The 21,819-nt window shown below is 46.0% G+C and overlaps 1 protein-coding gene across 1 annotated transcript in view; it reads right to left on the reverse strand.

Annotated features, from left to right (window-relative positions):
* The window catches only part of ABCA13 (ATP binding cassette subfamily A member 13), a 320,465-nt gene that overhangs the window by 112,324 nt on the left and 186,322 nt on the right, over positions 1-21,819 (reverse strand). The window contains exons 44-45 of the mRNA XM_045089507.1: positions 9,403-9,652; positions 3,217-3,315 (exon numbers count right to left, since the gene is read on the reverse strand). Coding sequence (XP_044945442.1) covers positions 3,217-3,315; positions 9,403-9,652 — 349 coding nt within the window. The remainder of the gene's footprint in view (positions 1-3,216; positions 3,316-9,402; positions 9,653-21,819) is intronic.

Genomic DNA, 21,819 nt, shown 5'->3' on the forward strand with positions numbered 1-21,819 from the left:
TCTCCCCCGAAGCAATGTGTACTGACTGCTCCTAGCTGCGGACCCAACTTCAGGAGCCCTGGGAGTCAGAGGACAATGAGACGGTTCATCATACTGCTACTGACCGTCGAATCATGGAAATGACCTTCCACCTCTCCCCACCTGGCTTTCACAGTTGAGTGAAAATTAAAAAATCTGCTTCCTTCCACTCTTGTTCTCTGTAAAGCATCAACAAGCACGGGTGGGCGAAGGGACCATTTTGTCTCAGAGACGGAGGGGAAAATGTCACCAAATTACAAACCTGGTAAAATGAAATTAAATACTGAAAGCTACAGGTTGCCTTTCAAAAACTGGTAACTTTAAGCACATTTTAAAATTTAAATAACACATCATGTATTATGATGGGAAAACTTGTATTTTAGGTCAGGCTTATACCACAATTAATTTTTTTGGAGCTCTTTATTACCTTCTGTACAAAAAGAGGTAAAAGTCAGGCATTCATCATCATACCCTTACATAGGAGACTCAGAGGAGCTCAACAGAAAAATAACCCGTAAGCAGAATCCCACTTAGTATCTTAAAGATTCCTCTAATTTAATAATCAAATGATTGGTCAGGTATGCCAGGAAAGGAAAATATAGATATCCCTAAATTCAAGACTAGCTTTCACTTACAGAAGGAAATTTACTTGTCTTAAGGAAAACATTTTGCTTTCATCTGGGATCTTAGGAAATCAAGCCTATTTTTGTCACATGGGCAGAAATTATTAATATATTATTAATTATTCATAGTGAGGGGCCCAGGGCTGTCTGCCCCAAAATATGCAACCGTGATATATTGATTATTTTGGATTAAATTTACAGAAGAGCTCTTGCTGGTGGAGGCCAGACACTCAGACCCTTTGTCCTGAAAGCAGGAGAAATGTCTCCCTGAGGAAGGTAACCTCTCTTCTTTTCTGGAGAATCCTGTATAAGCAAACCTTGTATCTTCTTTACCAATTGCCTACCCCAAACCCAAACCTCTTTGTTTTGTAGGTTCTTTACAAATGTATTGTCTCTTAGTCTAAAAGGTGTCCAGCCAATTGCTTTGGTCACTTCTTTGAGCTCCCATACATACTAATTAAATTTGTTTTTCTCCCGTTCATTTGTCTTACATCAATTTAATTATTAGACCTGCTAAAGAACCTAGAAGGGAAGAAAGGAAAAGCCTTCAGCCCCTAAAATAACATTCTTGAGTGAGGCAGCCTCCCCTCCCCCACCCCTGGCCTTTTGTCCTGGTGACCAAGACAAAGGGGCAGGAAAGGTTACAAAATAGGAATGGTTAAGAAGAGACCCTGTGCATTTCCCCAGAAAAAAAAGGAGAAAACCAACACATAGATTCTGGAAGGAAAAGAAAGGCTGAAGAGAAAAACCAAGGAGGGTGAGCTAGCTGCAGGGGGGTGGGGAGGGCAGCTGAAGGAGGGGGTTCGGAGCCTGGGGAGGGGTGAGGATGGGGAGCCATCCAGAGTGCCAGGAAAGGAACTGCAATGCTAAATATGTTCTGCTGTTCTTAGCACTGAATCTACTTTTTCCCTCTCTGGAGAAATTTGATAAAGAGATGTCCTTTGGGGGCACCTGGGTGGCTCAGTCCTTAAGCGTCCACCTTCGACTGAGGTCATGATCTCATGGTCCTGGGGTGGAACCCTGCATCAGGCTCCCAGCTCAGCAGGAAGCCTGCTTCTCCCTTTCCCTCTGCAGCACCCCCACTTGTGTGCGATCTCTCTCTCGCTCTCAAATAGATAAATAAAATCTTAAAAAAAAAAAAAAGTCCTTTGATCAGTCAGCCACACTCCACAGGCAGGGCCAGCCCAGTTCTCCGCAGGCCCTGGGCTGCTGGTCAGTTTCTCCAAGCCTGTTTTACATCCCACACTGCCCCCCACCCCCGCCTGGACACAGCAAAGGGACGGACACAAACGTATTGCCATGGAAGCTCCTGCTTAGTAAATGGAATTACTTTGTTTTTCAACACCAGACTACAGTGAGGCGACATAATTAATTTCCCATTAATTCGTTCATACCAAGCCCCTAATAGTTATTCCCTCCTGATTGATGACTTGACTAATGCACCGATGTGTCCTTGCCCATTAGAAAAAATTGCATTATTGTCTAGATTTTTATATTTATGACTCCAAAGCGTACACTTTGGTACTTAACACATCCTTGTGGTTTTATCATGTTCCCCACGTGCTCTTCCCAGAACTGTCCATTCCTGGAGCAGGGCCAGGTCGGACATCAACCCTGGTTCCTCCCACAGCACTGCTCTTACAGTAGATGCTCAATAAGTAATAGTCAAGCAAACTGAGAGAGGAAATTCTTTACAAAGAAAGGCAGGCTTTCACAAGTTTCATTAAAAAGTTGTCTCGATGTTATCACTTTCAAATCTTAGAAGGAAAAAAATCTTCAACGTAATTCACCTCCAACAGGTGAACCATTTTAAGTTCCTTTGGTTAAAAATAAAAAATACAGTCTTTCCATAAGTACAAGTTTTTCCTAAAAGTAAATTACCACACATTTCATATTTACTTACTACTTCATGCTTTTTATCTTTGGGTTTTATCAGACAAATTGAATACTATTAGTTATTAATTTTTTAGCTATAATATAAAGCTTGTGTTTGTGTTTACCAAGAAAAGAAGGGACAACTATGTAGCCTAACTGACTCCTTAGGCTAATGTATGTCACTTAACATTGCAAGGGGGCTGGGTGGGAGAGCTGAGTGGCTCAGTGGGTTAATCCACCCACTCTTTTTTTTTTTTTTTTTAAGATTTTATTTATTTGAGAGAGAGAGATGAGAGAGAAAGCATGAGAGGGGGAAGGTCAGAGGGAGAAGCAGATTCCCTGATCAGGAAACCCGATTCAGGGCTCGATCCTAGGACTCCAAGATCATGGCCTGAGCTGAAGGCGGTCGTTCAACCAACTGAGCCACCCAGGCACCCCAAACACTCTTGATTTCAGCTCTGGTCATGAGCTCAGGGTAACGGGGTGGAGCCTCAGATGGGTTCTGTGCTCACCATGGAGTCTACTTGTCCCTCTCCCTCTGTGCCTTCTCCCCCATCTCTAAAATATATAATTACAGTCTTTTAAAAAGAAAATAAAATGAACCTGGAAGGGGAAAGACCAGTCAGGCAGGGAGATGGTTCTCAAGGTCTGCAGAGTTGTGGGTGGAGGGCACACTCTCAGAAAGGCAACCAATACTTACAGGTTTGGGTTCAAATCAGCACAGAGTGGATCCTGATCTCCAAACTTCCTCAGAAGCACATGGGTGAGCTCCTGGCCCTCGCTCCCGCTCCCGCTGCTGCTTTATCGGAAGACAAAATAAGGTGGCCATGTTAGTACTTGTTGGCAGAGATCACAGGACAGCACGTCCTAGCTGAGCTGATCCGGGCAATGGACTCTTAGATCTGTGATCGCAGATAACGCTTTCTGTTGAGTTAGTATAGTAAAGCGAAACCATTGTTACATATTAATTGTTACATATTAATGCTCACACTGTATTCTTGTCCTCATCTTCTCACTTCTGCAACATTGTCATCTTTGGCATTTTTGCATGGCTTTTTAAAACAAATTTTAAAGGCTGCAAAAGGTTTCATCACATTAATATATTAAAATCTATTTTTAAAATTCTCTTAATGTTGGAACTCTGGTTTTTTGAATATTCTATTGGCCACTCTGCAATAGAAGTTTGTATTTTTATGTTTTTGTTTTTTTTTTCTATATGTGAGCTATACGGAACAACCATTTTCTTGGTAAATCCTGTGTGTGCTTTAAGTAGACAACGATTATCATATTTATTTTACTGGCACAAGCATCAGAAGTCAGGTGATAGTTGCTGAGGAATACCCAAGACTTAATTTCCTTGCTGAAGATACCGCGGGCGTTAAGACACACTATTCCTCTAACCTGGGGAGGTGTGGAAACAAACTCTATTACATTCCATACATGGAGTGAAAGAGATACCTTGACTTGAGAAAATGGAGAGGAAAAGAGCATTTACATCTGTCTAAATTGTACTCATTGGGAGTGGCCTCTTTGAAGTAATTAAAACTCTGAATTACTACTGCATTTCCAAAAGAAAGGAGGTTTATTACTTCCAGAACTTATATCATTTATTCAAAATGCTTCTGAATAGACATGGTAGGGAACACTTCCCGCATAAAGAAAAATGATGTACTACTAGCATGAGCGGTTACTTACATGTAGAGGGTGGCCTCTAATCTCTTTGGAAAGCAGCAGGTTCATTAACAAATGCGCAAAGAATGAACAAAGGTTCATTTTAAACAACTTAAAACAGAAGCTTTCCGTAAGGAATGTAAGACCCCGGTGTCATGTCCAAACACGGACAGGGTTCTGATTCCCGAACAGGGTTCTGAATCGCCCCAGCAATCAAATACAGGGGGGTCGAGATGCTCAGTCTTACTGAACCTCCACGACCCAGAAGCACCAATAAAAGCCCAAAATGAAAAGGAACCTCATTGTTTCCCACAGTGCAACCTTATGCCCAGATCAGATTTGACAGAGATTTCAAATTTTCCTAATCCCCTCAGTGAGCCTCCAACACACCAAATAATGTTTCCTCAGCTTCACATTGACCAGCTGCCACCCCCGTGACCTTCCTCGTTACCTACACGCCTTGAGAAGGGAACTAAGCCCCCCCAGCACTCCTCCGACCTTGCCATCTCTGGGCAAAAGCTGCCCAGCACTGTCTTCCAGAAGGCTGCACGGCCGCCCCACTCCTCCCCTGCCCCGCCCAGTCCAACCTCACCCCACCCCACCCCATCCCACCCGGCCAGACCCACCTCAGCCCAACAGAACCTCACCTGGCCCCGCCTCGCCCCTCCCAGCCAATCTCAACTCCACCTGACCCCAGGTGGCCCCGCCCCTGACCCCTCCCCCGCCCAACCCCATCTTGCCCCGCCTATCCAGGCTTGCCCTGCCTGGCCCCGCCCAGTCCCACTAAACCACCTTGATTGGGCAGCTCCTCCCCTGCCCTGCAGCTTCCCCAAAAGTGCATCCCCTCTCCCTGCACTTGCTTCTAAGTCATCTTCAGCATTTGTGCTCTGAGTTCCTTCTCCTGTAAGCCCTCCTCTGCCTCCTCTCTCTTCTCTCCTGTTCCTGCCCAGTGGCCTGGAGACCTTCACCACTGGCTTTTGACATCACCAGTGGTTTTAAAAACCACTAGTTTTTAACTGATGATCTCCTCTCATCACAGGAGAATACGACCCAGGGGAGAAAGGACACCAGGCTTAGGACTGCAGTTGGAACACAGTAGATTCTCAAAAATAATTCATGAAGCAAACTGTGATCTTATGACTGGGCTAATCCTTCATCACTATCCAAATATTTTACCTCCTTAAATATAGTCTTCCTCGACCTCTTAACTTTCAGAGAGGAAAAATTTTAATAGAAAAGAAAGACCAATCATGACAACAAATTAGTTTTGTGTTTGCTGAGGACAACTCTTTTCAGCTCCATACCTGTGTATAAGCTTAGGATAGGAACATGGCTGTAGCATCCAGCACAAAGTAATTATTTATAGGAAAACACCATCTTCCCGACTGCATAAAACACAACAAAGGTTTTTAAATATTCGGATGGTTTACAGTTGACCTAATAGGATTCCATACAGCAGTGGACAGAAAGGACAGTGATGAAACACTGAAATTTACACCAAAGTAAAGTCTCCTAAGTTGGTGTTATGACCTCTACATAAACAGGCTCCCCGTTTCCGACAAATGAGAAAACACGTTTACAAGGAAAGGGACATATTTTTTACTAAAATGTTGCCCATAAAAAGAAAACATTATTTGTGGCATCTGTAGAAATACTCTGGATTGCTTTCTTTTGACCCATTAATCTAAGAACAAATATGAAAGTTTAAAATCCTTTTTTCTGAAAAACATACTGACCTACAAAGTGGTTTGCTTGGAGCTTACTTACTAGACTTACTAAGTGCAAGTTTAAAAGTTATGGTTTGCTTTCTACTAGATTTTTGCTTAGGTCTAGAGATCACTGCTTTAAAAAAAAGAGAGAGAGAGAGACTGGCTTTAAGTTGTCCCTTGTGGTCTGAAGATTCAAATGCTTGTTCCTAAAACTATTACTTTGTGCTTGTCTTCAAATCCTCAGCTATATTTTAAAGTGCTGTTAGAACCAAGTGAAATCTGTCATTACCAGACTCTAGAAAGTGAAAATCAGTGCCTAATCCTGATTCTGGAGGCAGTACCTTACGGGATACTGTTTCTCTCTCCCTGTTACTCACAAGCATCAGAGAGACCCAGGGAGCTTGCTGGTACAGAACAAATACATATTTCTAAACATCACCCCAAAGGGGCTTCCTGTTGCTAATGGAGCCCCCTGGACTGAAATCCGCAGATCCCTTGAGAAAAAGATTAAAAAAAAACAAAAACAAAAGATCCAACACTCTAAAAACAAAGAAGAAATCCTACAAGCTTACAGACAGAAAATATTATCTAAGAAGAAAAGAGAACCAGGCAAACAGGCAGCTGCAGGGGTGGTGGGGACTGTGGGAGGGTGGTGGTGGGGTGAGTGGAGTGGGGGGGTGGCATGGGGGGTGGGGGAGGGAAAGGCGCTATCTACCATCTCCTGATAACTCTGAAAAGGACAAAGCATCCAGAAACTCTGATTGCAAACCAAGGTAGACTATGGCTCCCCAAAATACACCTCTTTGGCATAAACATTTTCCTAAGGTGGCTATTTTTAAGAGATACATAAAAGCACTGAAGAGGATATGCAAGATTGTAACTGCTTTGGAAAAAGTTTGGCATTATCTCCTAAAGTAGGATATTTACATGCTCTGCAAGTGATCAGCAATTATGTTTCTTGGACCAGCCATGAGAGGCTCTTATATGGGTATAACTATTATTAGACATTTATTAGAATATACTAGAATGTTCATGCAGCACTGTTCACAATGGCAAAAACAAACGAACAAGCCAAAAACAAACAAACAGCAAACAAACAAAACCTGGAAAGAGCTCCTAATGCCCATCATTAAGAGAAAAGATTAATAAGTTGTGGTATATTCACACCACGAAATACTGTCCAATATTCAAAACAAATGATACGCAGAAACATGGAACAATATGGAAGTGCATAGTCATGCACTATGAAGTGAAAAAGGTCATTCTCAGATGCATGGGGTTCTTTTGTACACTTCACAACAGATACAGAATCGGGGTGTGTTTAGACAGAGGCAGAGGGCTGGGATAATGGGGTATGGAACATGCGTTCAGTCGTAGCCTCCAAAGGCTTCAGAGACATGCTCATTGCAGGACTGACTAGAAGTCAGCAAACAGAGGAAATCTGGCTCTGTGTGGCCAGTTCAACATACTAAAAGCTCTGAGAAGTTTATAGAAAAGAAACCTATTTAACTTTGTTTTGCAACTCAATCAGTCCCAACAGGAAGAGGGATCTCTTCAGCGGCATTCAGAATGGATACCCAAAGGAACAGCTCTAGCTCTCGGTGAAACAACCATTTAAGAGATGCCATTGTAAACTAAACCGGATTAGATCACGGCCCACATTTCGCAGCCTCTTAATGCTGCTGCTCATTGTCCTTGAAGGATGTGGCCTCTGCCTGGAATGCCTTCCGCACCTGCCAGGAGAAAGACTTTTGCCGGATTACCTCGTTACCCTTCATGTGACTCATACTTCTTCCTCTATCTGGAGAAACTTCTTCTACCTGCCTGGGGAGCACCAAGCTATCATTGAGGAGACTCAGTTCAGGCGCGATAGCCTTTCAAAGGCTTTCCTGGACACCCACAGACAGAGCACCACACCCTGTCCACTTTGTCACAACCCCACACTGTGTATCTATGCCTATCATTTTCCAAGAAACACACTTTATAATTAAACAACTCAGGATAGTTGCAGCTCCTTCCCACTTGGGGAGTGTGGCAGAGATGAGAACATTGGGCCAGAACGCCTTAGTGGACGCTGTCCTTCTGGTCTGTTCCTTTAAAACAGTTAGAAGAAGATGAGGGCAGGAACATAAAATATCTAGGCAGAAGGAAAAGGAGCCCACTTGCAGAGGGAACCCACGGGGCCGGCCCACATTTCCCGAAACAGAGCAGAACTCTTTGTGAGTTAATCTCAGGCTCCATGGATCACAAGGACACACAGAGGAAGAGCACAATTAACCGAAGGACCCAGACATGAACTGGACAGTTTGTCATCAATTTCACCTTCTCTGCCTATATTTGTCTAAATCTAATTCCAAATTACACATCGTTGTAAAAGCAACTAATACTGGGAAGCACCAAGAGTCTGGCTAATTAAGCTTGTTTTTTTCAGTAAGAATAAGTAGTTGACAAAGGCAGAGCTCATCGTGCCCTCCACACCATGCGCCCCCTGGGTCATATGCGCCGCACCCGGTCCCCAGATGTCTGAGCATCACCTTCCAGAAGGAGAGCTGTACCTGGTCATTCAGGTTGGTGATGCTCTCAGCACGGGGCAGAGCTCAGGGGACAAAAGCTTGCCTCATTCTGGGGAGCCAGGGAACCATCTCAGGTCCCTCCATCTGGCCCCCAGCAGTAAAACTAACCCACTAGAAACACACTTTGCAAATTCATCTCCTATAAAACTCCAAAATTACAGGCAGCAAACCTGGACTTCCTCCAGCCTGGAGACGCATATGGGTTCATTCCCACCCTGAGAGAAAAGTCAGATGTGTCTCTGCAAAGACAGGCGTGCAGCTCCTGGCTGTTGTCCCAGAGCCAACCAGGCGGGTTCTGTGAAACCCAATAGTCCCTCTTATCCACAGCTCTGGTTGTGGATCACCTACAGTTGTAAGAGGCTTTCCTCCAGGCAGACCTTCAAGTCATTCATCCTGAACTCATCACGTCGGCACTAGAACTAGGTGAGTACCGGGGAGAGCCCACATTCACGTCACTGTAGACTATCTGTTGTTCAGAGTGCTCTGTTATTGCTGTTGTCAGGCTCTGCCTGCGCCTGATTTAGGGGTGAAGCTATATCGTTGGTCTGTAGGCATGAGTAGGAAAAAACTCAGTATCTCCAGTCCATGGGCTTACCCTATTGAACCCAGTGCTCCAAAATCATGAAACCTCACATATATTTGAGATTCTTAAAAGTATCAAAGCTACTGGGACACCTAGGGAACCTCAGTCACGTAAGCATCTCCCTTTGGCTCAGGTCATGATCCCGGGGTCCTGGGAGGCAGCCCTGCATCAGGCTCCCTGCTCAGCAGAGAGTCTGCTTCCCCTTCTCCCTCTGCTGCTCCCTCTGCTGTGCTCTCTCTCTCTCAAATAAATAAATAAAACATTAAAAAAAAAAAAAGGATCAAAGTTACTGTTATTCATAATCCTGACATAACTTGGAAGTAAAAGAGGGGAAAAAATAAGGTTCTTACCTGAAAAAGGAAGCTTCAGCCCTGTCGTAATGGCCTGGTGTCAGTTTGAGGGGAGGGTAGTCGATGGCCAGAGGCCTCACCATGAACAAGGCCATGGCCAAGGCCACGAAGAGGACGGGCAGCAGCAGGTCGGAAAGGGCGCCTTTCCAGGCCCGGCGTGTGTGGCGGAGCCGCTTAACCAGGAGGGCGGTGGCCTGATCCAGAGGCCGAGGGCTGCCCCACACGGGCGGGGTCCTTGCTGGGGCATCACCTGCAGAGACAGGGACATGCAGCCAGCCTGAGGCCAGGGGACCCCCCCTCACGCACGCACACACATATGCACACACACACTCTCTGGGTTCTGGGGATCCCTCCAGGGCTCTGGCAGCTCATGGTGCAGGAGCACCCCCGTTCTCACTCCCCACACTGAGGGGGACACTGGAAATTTACATACACAGGATGTCTTGTGACCTGGCAGGGCACAGACGGAGTTCTCCTGTTGGTGAAAATGCAGCGTGCTCCTCAGTGTGGACTCAACCATGTCCCCAGGTGCATGCTGGGGGGCGGGGGAGGGGGTGTCAAGGGGGGCAGCCCCCTCCCTGCCTCCCTTCTCCTGCTACATCTCTTGTTCTCATGGCCCAGTCGTTCCTGAAGATGCTCAGGTGACGTCCAGGTCAGGCCCAGAAAGCACCATCCCCCAGCCCTGGAGCCTATTCCCCCTGCCGGGTGGGGGCATCCCTGGTGGAGAAGAGGCCAGCGTGGTCTCCAGGAGCGCATGTCCAGCTCCAAGTGAGTCCCCCAACCCTCCAGGCTTCAGCCACCGGGCCCTCCTCTCCTTCCACCACCAGCTCCACGCTCACCGAGCCATGCTCAGAAGGGGAGGCTGGACAGCAGGGCCTGAGCACACATTGAGGCTGTCCTGCTCCCCTTGCTGGGTCCCTATCGGAGGGGCCATCTGGGGCCCACACAGAAGAGGCTGCAGTAGACCTGTCCCAGGGTGGGCCAAGCAGCTGGTACCGAAAACTCTCACATCCAGTGTGAAGATGACAAAAACAGGGGAAAGTGAGAGGCGGACCGAGGTCTGCAGCCCCGATCCCTGTCCACAGGAGGGACGCAGCCATGCCCTGGCTCCCCCCAGCAATCCCTTCCAAAGCCTTCCAGAAAACCCAACAGGAAGTACTTGAATGGGAAGGGTGGCCTTCTAAGAGGTCAGGTGTGCTAACTTGATGGCCCTGCTTACAAATATTCAGCGGAAAGGCAGTTACTAAAGCACAGTGGATACGGTTCAAGTCCCCCAGAGCAATCATTTTGGAAGATAAATTATTTATAACAGCAGTGAGCACAAAGCTGGAGAGGAGCAGCTGGGGACAAAAACACGTCTGTGGACCAAGTCCTTCCTTTGTCGCATATGCATGGAGTGAGTCAATGTCCTGCGGCAGGTTCCGGGCTATTCTGGCTTTGCCCTCAAAAAAGACATGACCTAGGGGCTGAGAGAAAATTATTTAAAAATGACCCAACCCAGGGTAATTGAGTGCTGCAATCAGCATGGGCAGAGCCGAAAGGGCTGGTACCAAGAAAGCCTGGAGAAGGTGAGAACGAGTATGGGGCATGTACAGACAGACCCGCTGAGACCTGTACAGGAAGTCAGGTCACTGTCCCTCCTGAGCACATTAATGCGCAGACCCTTCTTACTCCGTCCTCCTTGTGAGTCTCTCTCTCTCTCTCTCTCTTTTTTTTTTTTTTTCTTAAGATTTTATTTATTTATTTGATAAAGAGGCAGAGAGACAGATGGAGCATGAGAAGCAGACTTCCTGCTGAGCGGGGAGCCCGATGTGGGACTCGAACCCAGGAACCCGGGCTCGTGACCTGAGCCAAAGGCAGAGACCTCACCAACTGAGCCACCAGGCGTCCCTTACCTTCACAGAGAACCCTTCACTTTTGACATTTCTGGTCACCAAATGTGGGGCCTTTCCCCACACATCAAGCGATTCTCCATGACACCACCTGGATGTCCCACAACCAGCTCACTCCATCTCCCTGGAGAGTGTGAGACCCCACAGGGAAAGGTTCAGTCATACAGAAGGGCCCATTCCCAACGTGGGACACCCACCACAGGCCCAGCTTGTTACCTGGGCCTTCTGAGTGACGAAGCGTCCATCAGAGTCTCCCATGACCCTTGCCTTGGGTCTGACTAATGGGCCAGAGTGTTCACAGACTCAGGGACATGGGTACTTCTATTTGCCAGCTTACAAAGGGCTGGGATAGAGGACACAGACGAACAGCCAGGTGGAGGCGATGTGTAGGGTGAGGTATGTGGGAAGGGTTGCGGGGTTTCCAGCACTCTTCCAGTACATTTCCAGCACATCCCGGCAGCTCTCTGGGAGCCCTTATTATTTGGATTTTATGGAGGTTTCATCACACAGACATGATCCACCCTGAACTCCATGTCCAGCCCCTCTCCCCTCCCTGAAGGATAGAGATGTGGCTGAAAACCCCAAGCTTCTAATGATGGCTTGGTGTTTCTGGTGAGCAGCCCTATCCAGGCACCCACCCAGTGTCTCCTCATTGGAACAAGCAATGCTTCTAATACTCTTCCCTTTCTCTGCACAGAAGCACGCCTTACCCTGTTTAGGGTCAAGAGGGATAGAATGATATAAGAGGACTTATGACCCCACTACGCCACCGGGCATCGTATATCAAAAGCCACACTCTGTGAAGTCACCTATAAGAAGCATCTTGTGACATCCCCATCTAGTTGCCCACACTCACCTGCCTGCCAGTCCTTGCACCTGCTCAAACATGCCTACATTGGGAGGTGCTTACAGACACCTGTTTATACCAGGGAAGGTTTCGTCTATGCAGCCAGATGCTTAGAAAACAGAAGCAGAACACAACTTTCTAGATGTTGGAGTCTACCTCATACATTTGCCTGCCAATGGAGGAGCACACTCAGAGAATGGCCATCTATATGCCCACAGGCTTGGATCAGAGAGGACCAGTCATGACAGTCACTGGGAGACGGCAAAGTCTATATTGACCCAGATCGGAATCCAGACTCAGCCACCAACCAACGTGTTGTACAACTTCTGGAAAATTCCCCACCTCTCCAAATGTCAGTTCCCTCAGCCAGAAGATAGAGAGTTATAGTGTCTCCCTAGGTAATGAGGACTCTTATCACCACCCTGGTGAAACGATCAGAACAGGTATGATGGGGAACTCCAGCCATCGTAAATGCTCATCAGACAGGCTCAATAACTCTGTGGGGAAAGACGTTTCTCGTTATTAAGAAAAATAAATTCTCCCCACCTTCCCGTATGTTCACTGAACATAAATGAGAAAAATGAAGGACTAAAATAGTTTATGGTCATGAAGGAACCACCAATCAAATATTTATGGCTAAACTCCTAAAGTATTCACATGAATAATTTAACAGACAAAATTAAAATGCTGGACCAAATTGTTATGAATTGTCTTATTTGACTTATGAGTGTAATTCTATATAAAGAATCTAGTGACACCTATAATTAGGTATTCCAATTTACCCCGACCATCAAATTAGTTAGGAAAAATGGCCAAAGATTCTCTCTCTCTCTCTCTCTCTCTCTCTCTCTCTCTTTTTGGTCTGGTGGCTTCAATTGTTTAAACATTAATACCTTGTGGGGGATACCTTAAATTCTCAAGGACTCAGTGTACACCCCAGAATCTGATCTTCACATTACTAGATTCCTCCAAATATTCTCAAAGCGTTTAAAACAAAGTATCACAAATGTAATACCTTCAAGTCAATTTTTAAAAAATGAATATTCCAAACAAAAAGTGGGCAAATAGCATGCATGAATATGTAATTCACTAAAAAATCTACGGGAAACATATGGGATCAGGAGGGAGACCAACCATAAGAGACTCTTAATCTCACAAAATGAACTGAGGGTTGTGGGGGAAGGGGGGGAGGGAGAGGGGCTGGTGTTATGGACCCTAGGGAGGGTATTGCTATGGTGAGTGCTGTGAAGTGTGTAAGCCTGACGATTCCCAGACCTGTAGCCCTGGAGCAAATAATACATTATATGTTAATTTAAAAAAAATTTTTAAAAATCTACAGGAGAGCCAGTTTATATTAGAAAATAGGGCAACAATGAAGTTTTCAGATCTGTAATACAGTAAAGATCAAAAATAACATGAATGACAAAAATTATTGCCTTTTTAAAGAAATGGGCTTTTTTATTCCATGCTAACAAAACAGATGAGTATGGACTTTCTGTGGGAAACAAATATGAACCATCTTTGATCAATGACTCCCAATCCAACAGTGGTATTATTAAAAAAAAGAATGGGGTGCCTCAATGGTTCAGTTGGTCAAGCATCTTAGTCTTGGTTTCAGCTCGGGTTGTGATCTCAGGGTCCTAGGATCAGGACCTGTCAGATTCCACACTAAGTATGGAGTGCACTTGAGATTCTCTCTCCCCCTCTCTCTCTGCCCCTACACGCACCCCACTCCCCTGCACACACGCATGCTTTCTCTCTCTAAAATAATAAACACATCTTTAAAAAAATAAAAAAATATAAAAAATGGAAATTCATCAAATGTATCAAATAAGGTGGTTGTTACATCTTGCAGAATATAGTAGCAAGATGTTACAACACAGCTCTACTACTATATTAATCTACTATAATACAGATGACATCTCACTGATGGGAAGAATGTTTATTACACAGAGTCAGTGAGTAAAGCAATTAAGATAGGCTTATATCATCTTTTGAAAAAAAAATGTCTATACACAAATATGGCTCAATAAAATGGGGCGGGGGTGCTGGTGGATGGAGAAGTATGACCCAAAATATTAACAGCACTTATTAGCCAAAAAGAGATAGGGTTAAAGCATTAAATATATACTTGTAGGAAAATATTCATAATATGCCAAATAAAAAACTGTTACAAGATAATGCATAGAATTAATAGAACTTACTAAATATACTAATATTAAGCTGTAAAAGTTAGTATTTTGGTAAATGTGCTTAGAGTGGAAAGTTCTTTTTGAAAAAAAAAAAAGATTTCTTTATTTGAGAGAGAGAGCACATGCATCCATGCAAGTGGGGAGAGGTGCAGAGGGAGAGGGAGAGAATCTCAAGTAGGTTTCACACGCAGCATAGAACCTCGTGAGGGACTCAATCCCACAACCCTGAGATCATGACCTGAGCAGAAACCAAGAGTTGAATACAATAGACTGAGCCACCCAGGTGCCCCATAGTGGGAAGTTCTTTTATGGAAAGCTTTCTGTACTCTATATACTATTTGATAAAGTGTGTGTGGGGGGATGTGTTTTAATTCAGAAAGTTAAAGTAGTACAGGCATCTCAACCTTCTTAAAAGTTTATAATTTGTATTTCTTTGTGTGCTAAGAACATGGCTACTTTAATTTTCTTCACTGTTTTTTTCAACAATAAATATTTATACATTTTGTAGTCAATAATTGTTTTTGCCAAGACTGTATACATATTCAGGAAATGAAGCACAGCTTTATGAAATAGAAACTCTCATTTTCTGGGGCTCCTGGGTGGCTCAGTCCATTAAGCATTGGCCTTTAGCTCAAGTGATGATCTCAGGGTCCTGGGATCGAGCCCCACATCAGGCTCCCTACTCAGTGGGGGGGAGTCTGCTTCTTCTTCTCCCTCTGCCCTCCCCCTGTCGTGTTTTCTCCCTGTCTCAAATAAATAAATAAAATCTTTTTTTTTTTAAGGTATCATTTTCTGTTTACTGAGTTACAGAATTTTAGAGATAAAACAACTCTTAAGAATCATGTAATTGAAAAAATAGTAACAATATAATTGAAACATTTCACTTATTTATAAATACACCCAGTTCAGGAGAGCTTCTGAACTAAGTTAAATTTGGAGACTAATACACAATGAGTGTTTACTATGTATAAACTCTATCCTGGGTCCTTAAGTTATCTCTTCGAATACCGTTCTCAAAGGAGGCTCTTAAACTCGTAAAAGAGTCAAACATGTCACAAAACATGTCCATTCAACCTGAACAACACAGGGTAACATATATAATGGTGGGAGGGAGGTTTCTTCAAGGAGTCAGCCATGCCAGGAGTTCCCAAAGTAGAAAAAATATTGGCTGCCAGGAAGGGAGGGTAGCCAGTATGTGTGTGGGTGGGGGGTGGGGGGTAGAGGGTGTTCCAAGAACAAAAGAAATCTTAATGCACGGAGATTCTAAGACAGAAATATGGTAAGCTGGTTGAGGACAGGGCATTACAGATATTTTTCCACAGCACCCCAGTCATGATCTGGGATTTCTAAATCATTAGCACACAGAAAAAGGCTGAAATCATTTCATCTCTTCTCACCAACCCAGCGAGATAGAATCAGGTGAGCTGTCCAGAAAGCATAATGATACGGTTCCTTGGGAATGGGTTTTAATTATAGGCACGAGACACATTGTGGGTTCAGTTCCAGACCCCCACGATACAGTGAATATTGAAATAAAGTGAGTCAAATAGCTTTTTTGTTGTTGTTTTCCAGTGCATATAAAGATATATTTACACTATGAAATATGCAGTAGTATCAGGTCTAAAAAAATACACTTCCCTTAATTTAGAAGTACTTTATTGCTGAAAAAATGCTAACCAGCCTCTGAGCTTTCAGGCCATCACGGTATTTTTGTTCGTGGAGGGTCATGCCTCGATGTTGGTGGGTGCTGGCTGATCGGGGTGGTGGTGGCTGAAGGGGAGGGCGGCCACGACATTTCTTAAAATAAGACAACGGGGAACGTTGCTCCACTGATGGACTCTTCATCTCTCGAATGCCTTTTTGATAGCTCACACGATGCGGATGGATGACACTTTACCTACAGAACTTCTTTCCAAACTGAAGTCTGTTATCTCAGACTGCCACTGTTTTATCAACTAGGTACATGGAAGATCCTAAATCCTTTGCTGTCATTTCAACAGTCTTCACAGCATCTTCACCAGGAGTGATTCCATCTCAAGAGACACTTTATTTGCTCACCCCTAAGAAGGAAGTCCTCATCCATTCAAGTTGGAGTGTGAGAGGCAGCCAAACAGTCCCACCTTCCAGATCCACTCCTGATTCTTGGTCTCTTGCTGTTTCCACCACACCTGCTGTGGCCTTCCTCACTGACGTCCTGAGCCCCTCAAAGTCACCCGTGTGGGCTGGAGTGAACCTTTTGCTAAACTCCTGCTTGTGTGGATATTCTGATGTCTTCCTATGAGCCCCAAGTGTTCCTCGTGCAATGGTTCCTCTAGAATGGTGAAGGCTCTCCAGAAGGCTTTCCAATGTTTTGCACGGATCTGCCAGAGGAGTCATCCTCTGTGACAACGACAGCTTTGTGAAATGTATTCCTTGAACAATACAACATGAACGTCAAAATTACTCCCTATCTCATGGGCTGCAGAACGGATGCAGCATCATCAGGCATGAATATGGCATTCATCTTGCTGCATGTCTCCATCAGAGCCCTCAGGCAACCAGGAGCATCGTCTGTGATCAGTCAGTCATGTTTGGAAAGGAGTATTTTCTTTCCGAGCATCAGGTCTCAACAGTGGGCTTAAAGGAGCCAGTGAACCATGGGATAAACAGATGTGCCACCATCCAGGCTCTGCGATTTTATTTCTAGAGTACAGGGAGAGTCGACTCAGCATAATTCTTAATGACTCAAGGATTTTTGGAATGGTCAATGAGCATCAGCTTCAACTACAAGTCACCAGCTGTATGAGCCCCTCCCCCAAGTCAGCCAGACACGGACTTCTCCTCTCCGGCTATGAAAATCCTAGTCAGCATCTGCTCCTGGAAGAAGGCTGTTCCATCTACACTGAGCGTCTGTTGCTGGACATAGCCACCTTCCTGAATTCCCTCAGCCAGATCTGCTGCTGACTTGCTGCTGCTTCTCCATAAGCCCCCGCTGCTCCCCCGTGAGAGGTTTCTTTCCTTAAACCGCATGAACCTGCCTCTGCTAAACTCAGACTTTTCGTTGGCAGCTTCCCCGTCTCTCAGCCTTCACAGAACTGGAGAGTCAGGGCCTTGCTCTGCGTGGGGCTTTGGCAGAAGGGAATGCTATGGCTGCTTCCGTCTTCTGCCCAGACCGTCAAAACCTCCTCCTCGTCAGCAACAAGGCTGCTGTGCTTTCTGACCATTCATGAGTTTGCTGGAGTAGCCCTTGAATTTCCTTCAAGAACTTATTTGTGTTCACCATGTGGTTCATTGGTGCCTTTGAACGATGCTGGCTTTCAACATGCCCTCCTTGCTAAGCTTAATCATTCCTCGCTTCTGACTTAAAGTGAGAGATGTGTGACTCCTTCTGTCCCTTAAACACTCGCAGGCCCTTGCAGGGATTTTAACAGACCTGATTTCAATCTTGTTGTGTGTTAGGGAATTGGGAGGCCCGAGGAGTGGAAGAGGGATGGGATGGGGGACCAGCTGTCAGGGAGCATTTGCCAGTTAAGTTCATTGTGGTACTATGAGGGCACGGGTTGTGGTGCCCCAAGACAATCATAAGAGTCACCTCCAAGATCACTGATCACAGATCACCCTAAAAAATTCCATAATAATGAAAATTTTCACATATTGAAATGCTCCGAGAATTACCAAAGTGTGACACAGAGAGACCCAAAATGAGCCAATGTTCTTGGAAAAACAGTGCCCACAGATGTGCTTGACCAAACCTTCCATTTGTTTAAAAAATAAAAAGGCAGAGTTTGCAGACCCTGATAATGTGAAGTGTGCCTGTGAATGAGTAGAGGCCTTGGGTGGACATTCTCTGGGGGAGACCACCACCAAACACCAGCACCCAGGAGTCCCAGCCCTGCCTCCCAGGACGACCTCTCACCCTGCAGACAGGCCGAGGTCTCTGAGATTCTCATCTATAAAACAAAGGTTTTGCCCAGGTCATCCTCAGTCCTCATTCCGGTGAAAACACATATTATATGACATTTATAGGCATCATGACAGATTTGGGATTTTTTTCTTTTCAAGGCACCAAAAGCAGGTCCTTCCAAAGCCCCTCTATGGTCCCACCAATGGGTTTTCAAACCTGAAAAAAGAAAGTCCCTCTGAAGTTCCACTGGATGGCAGGTAATAAAAGCAGGGCTACTTTCTCCTGCACTCGGTGGGCATTCCGCCCCCAGCCCTGTTCTCCAGCTCTGATCCCAGCAAGGGAGTTTTATGATGTGCACTCAATAATAAAACTGCAACCTGAAGACAGGACCAAGGCCGGCAGTTTTGATCTATTTTAGACAAGGAGACAACATATTTGTGAGGACTCGGCAGAGCCAAGCAAACAAGCATTTGGGGGCTTTAAGGAGTTCTGGGCAGAATCAAAGCTAAGGTGTTAGATTAGGAAGAAATAGCAAGGTTTGTTTCTACGGCTTCCTTAGCTCTCAAGTCCCGGTGCCCGGTGATGAGGACATCCCCCCGCCTCCCCTTTCACAGGGGACATTCATTTCCTGCTTTCCAAGGCGGGCGGACAAGAGGATCTGAGTGTCCCTGTGGCACAGGCTTTCCCCTAAGTAACACTTATTTAAAACATTCAATATGGTGGGGCACCTGGGTGGCTCAGTCGGTGAAGCATCTACCTTCGGCTCAGGTCATGATCCCGGGGTCCTCGGTTCAAACCCCGCATCGGTCTCCCCGCTCAGCAGGAAGCCTGCTTCTCCCTCTCCCTCTGTTCCTCCCCCCCCCCCCCGCCCACCCAGTCATGCTCTCTCTCTCTCTCAAATACATAAAATAAAATAAAAAAAATTCAATACACCGAAATGGCCCAATTCAGGAGGCCCATCCTTGACCCCTACAACAGAGGTGCCAATAAAGGTTCCCCAGAGCTACTCCCGCCTCGACTGGCCCAGTGTCTCCACCAGAACATCGAAGGTGAGGACCACACGGGAAGAGGAAAGTTCTTTGTCGAATATTCCACAGGAAGGTGAGATTTCAATTCTGGGGGTGAGGCTGGGCAGCCTCCCCCACCAGCCTCCGGGGCTTTCTCGGGCAGCTCTGAGAGGCAAGCCTCACTGCCTCTCCCTGGAGTCCCGGACTCCAACTCCTCACAGCCCCTGACGGAAGCCAAGCCGCTGATTCCTGGCACCTGCTACCGGCCGTCATGCTGCCGGGTGTGTTTCGATCTCGGCTTTATTCCGGCAGACCGTTCATTGCGAAGCACCCTGCCGTGAACTCTCTGCTGATTTCAGTGAACCTGGAACACCAGCCTTCCTCGGCAGGTGTAATTGGCAGCAGGCACGTTTCCTCCCCACCTTGCTTGTGGGGAGGGCATTTTTTGAAGTTTGAGGAAAGGTGGGCAAAGCAGAAAAGACAGCGCTCGGGGTTGAACCCCGCAGCTCAGCCCACAAGACCCAGGCAGAATCTGGAACAGCACTTTGGACAGGCCCAGAATTACCGGCTCCCGCATGGGAGAGGCTGTTCAAACAGGATGGTCTGGAGAAGCAAACGAGAGGTTGCGGACCCGTCAGATAAATCACTGCTAAATTGCTTTCCATCACCACAAGAAGCAGCAATTAGGAATGAAACACGCAGGATTACATTGTGGGAGGAAAGGAGAAACTTTTAGGTCAAGTGGTACTGAAGAAGCAAGGCTGAGAAATTCACCGCAACCTCGGACTTCACCTAGGGAGTCAGGCTTCAGGACTGAGGGGAGAGGGAGGGAGAGAGGTGGGGGGAAGGGGAAAGGGGAGGGAGGGGAGAGAGGGGAGAGGGAGGGAGAGAGGGGGATTGGGAGGGAGGAAAGGAACAGGGAGGGAAGAGGGAAGGGAGAAAGGAGAAGAGAAAGCCATGGCAAAGCCTTGCGAAGAGAAAACCACCTTTCCCAGATTCACTCTGTATCAGAAGGGTATGCGACTGTTCACCTGAACTTGGCGCTTGACAAGACTCTAACCAGGTGTTTCTCACGGTGGTGGCCACAGCCCACCTGAATCAAAGGACGCCGGCCTGCTTGTTAAAACCTGTAAATGTCTAGGTCTCAGAACTAAAATTTATGGAAGTTGGGCCTAAGGCATTTCAATAAGCATCCATGTTTTCTTTTTCCGTTTTCTTTTCTTTTTTTTTGGATGACTGCCATCCTACCAGGCACAAGGTTTGGACCGGTTCCCTGATGATGACTGATGCGGAGCACCTTCCATGCACCTGTTGTCGGCTTTTATGTTCTCTTTGGGGAAATGTCTGTTCAAGCACTTCACCCATTTTTTAACTGGGCTACTTGCCTTTTTGCCATTAAGTTATAGGAGTTCCCGATACACTTCTCACATTAACCCAATATTGGGTATGTGGTTTGCAAATACTTTTTCCCAGTCAGTGGATTTCGTTTTCATTCTACCAAATCCTTTGCTCTGCAGAAGATTTTGTCGGGAATGAGGAGAAACTGGAACCCTGTGTACTGTGGGTGGGAATGCAAACTCGTGCAGTTACTGCGGAAAGTAGCATGGAGGGTCCTCAACAAGTCAAAAACAGAACTACTGGAGGGCACCTGGGTGGCTCCGTCGGTTGAGCGTCCAGCTCTTTACTTCTGCCCAGGTCATGATCTCTGGGTCCTGGGATCAAGCTCTGTGTCAGGCTCTGTGCCTGTCTCTCCCTCTTTTTCTCTGCTCCTTCCTCCGTTCTCCCCCGCCAACACTGATGCATGTGTGCTCTCTCTCTGTCTCTCTCTCTCCAAAATAAATAAATGTTAAAAACAAACAAACAAAAACTACCATATGATCCAGAAGTCTCACTTCACGGATACCCATAAAAACAGGATCTCAAAGAAACCATTCAATGCTGTCATTCTAAATGTGCTATACATTATACACAACAGCAAAGTCCATCAGCAGATGAACAGATGAAGACAATGTGGCGTGTGAGTGTGTGCACACTCACACGTAAAATATAGTGAAGCCTTAAGTAGGACGGAAGCTGACACCTGCTGCCGCCTCGATGAGCCAGGAGGACATTATTCCAAGTGATATAAGCCACTCACAGCAGCACAAATACTGCTTGATGCCACTTATCGGAAGAATCTGAAATAGTCAAAGTCTTACACACAGAGCAGAGCAGTCACCAGGGGCTGGGGCGGGGGACACAGGAGTCGTTGCTCCCTGATGAATCAGCTCCAGAGCCCTGCTATACTGCACACCGGGGTTCTCTTCTGTTGCTTTTTCCAAAGGAAGATCTGCAGACATTTACATCTCAGTCGGGAGGTTAGACGTCCAAGTTCAAGGTGCCTGCCTGGTTGGCTTCCTGGGAGGCCTCCCCCTTGGCTGGCAGATGGTCCCCACAGGGCCTTCCCGCTGTGGACACCCAGCCCTGCTATCTCTGTGGCCAAATCTCCCCTTCTTATAAGGACACCAGTCAGACTGGGTTAGGACCTACTCATATTTCCTCATTTTAACTCGATTACCCTTCCAAGATCCTGTATCTCCAAATACAGTCACATGCT

The sequence above is a fragment of the Mustela putorius genome, unplaced genomic scaffold (genome assembly GCF_011764305.1).
Source record: "Mustela putorius furo isolate JIRA1106 unplaced genomic scaffold, ASM1176430v1.1 tig00003845_pilon_pilon_pilon, whole genome shotgun sequence".
Taxonomy (NCBI): Eukaryota; Metazoa; Chordata; class Mammalia; order Carnivora; family Mustelidae; genus Mustela; species Mustela putorius.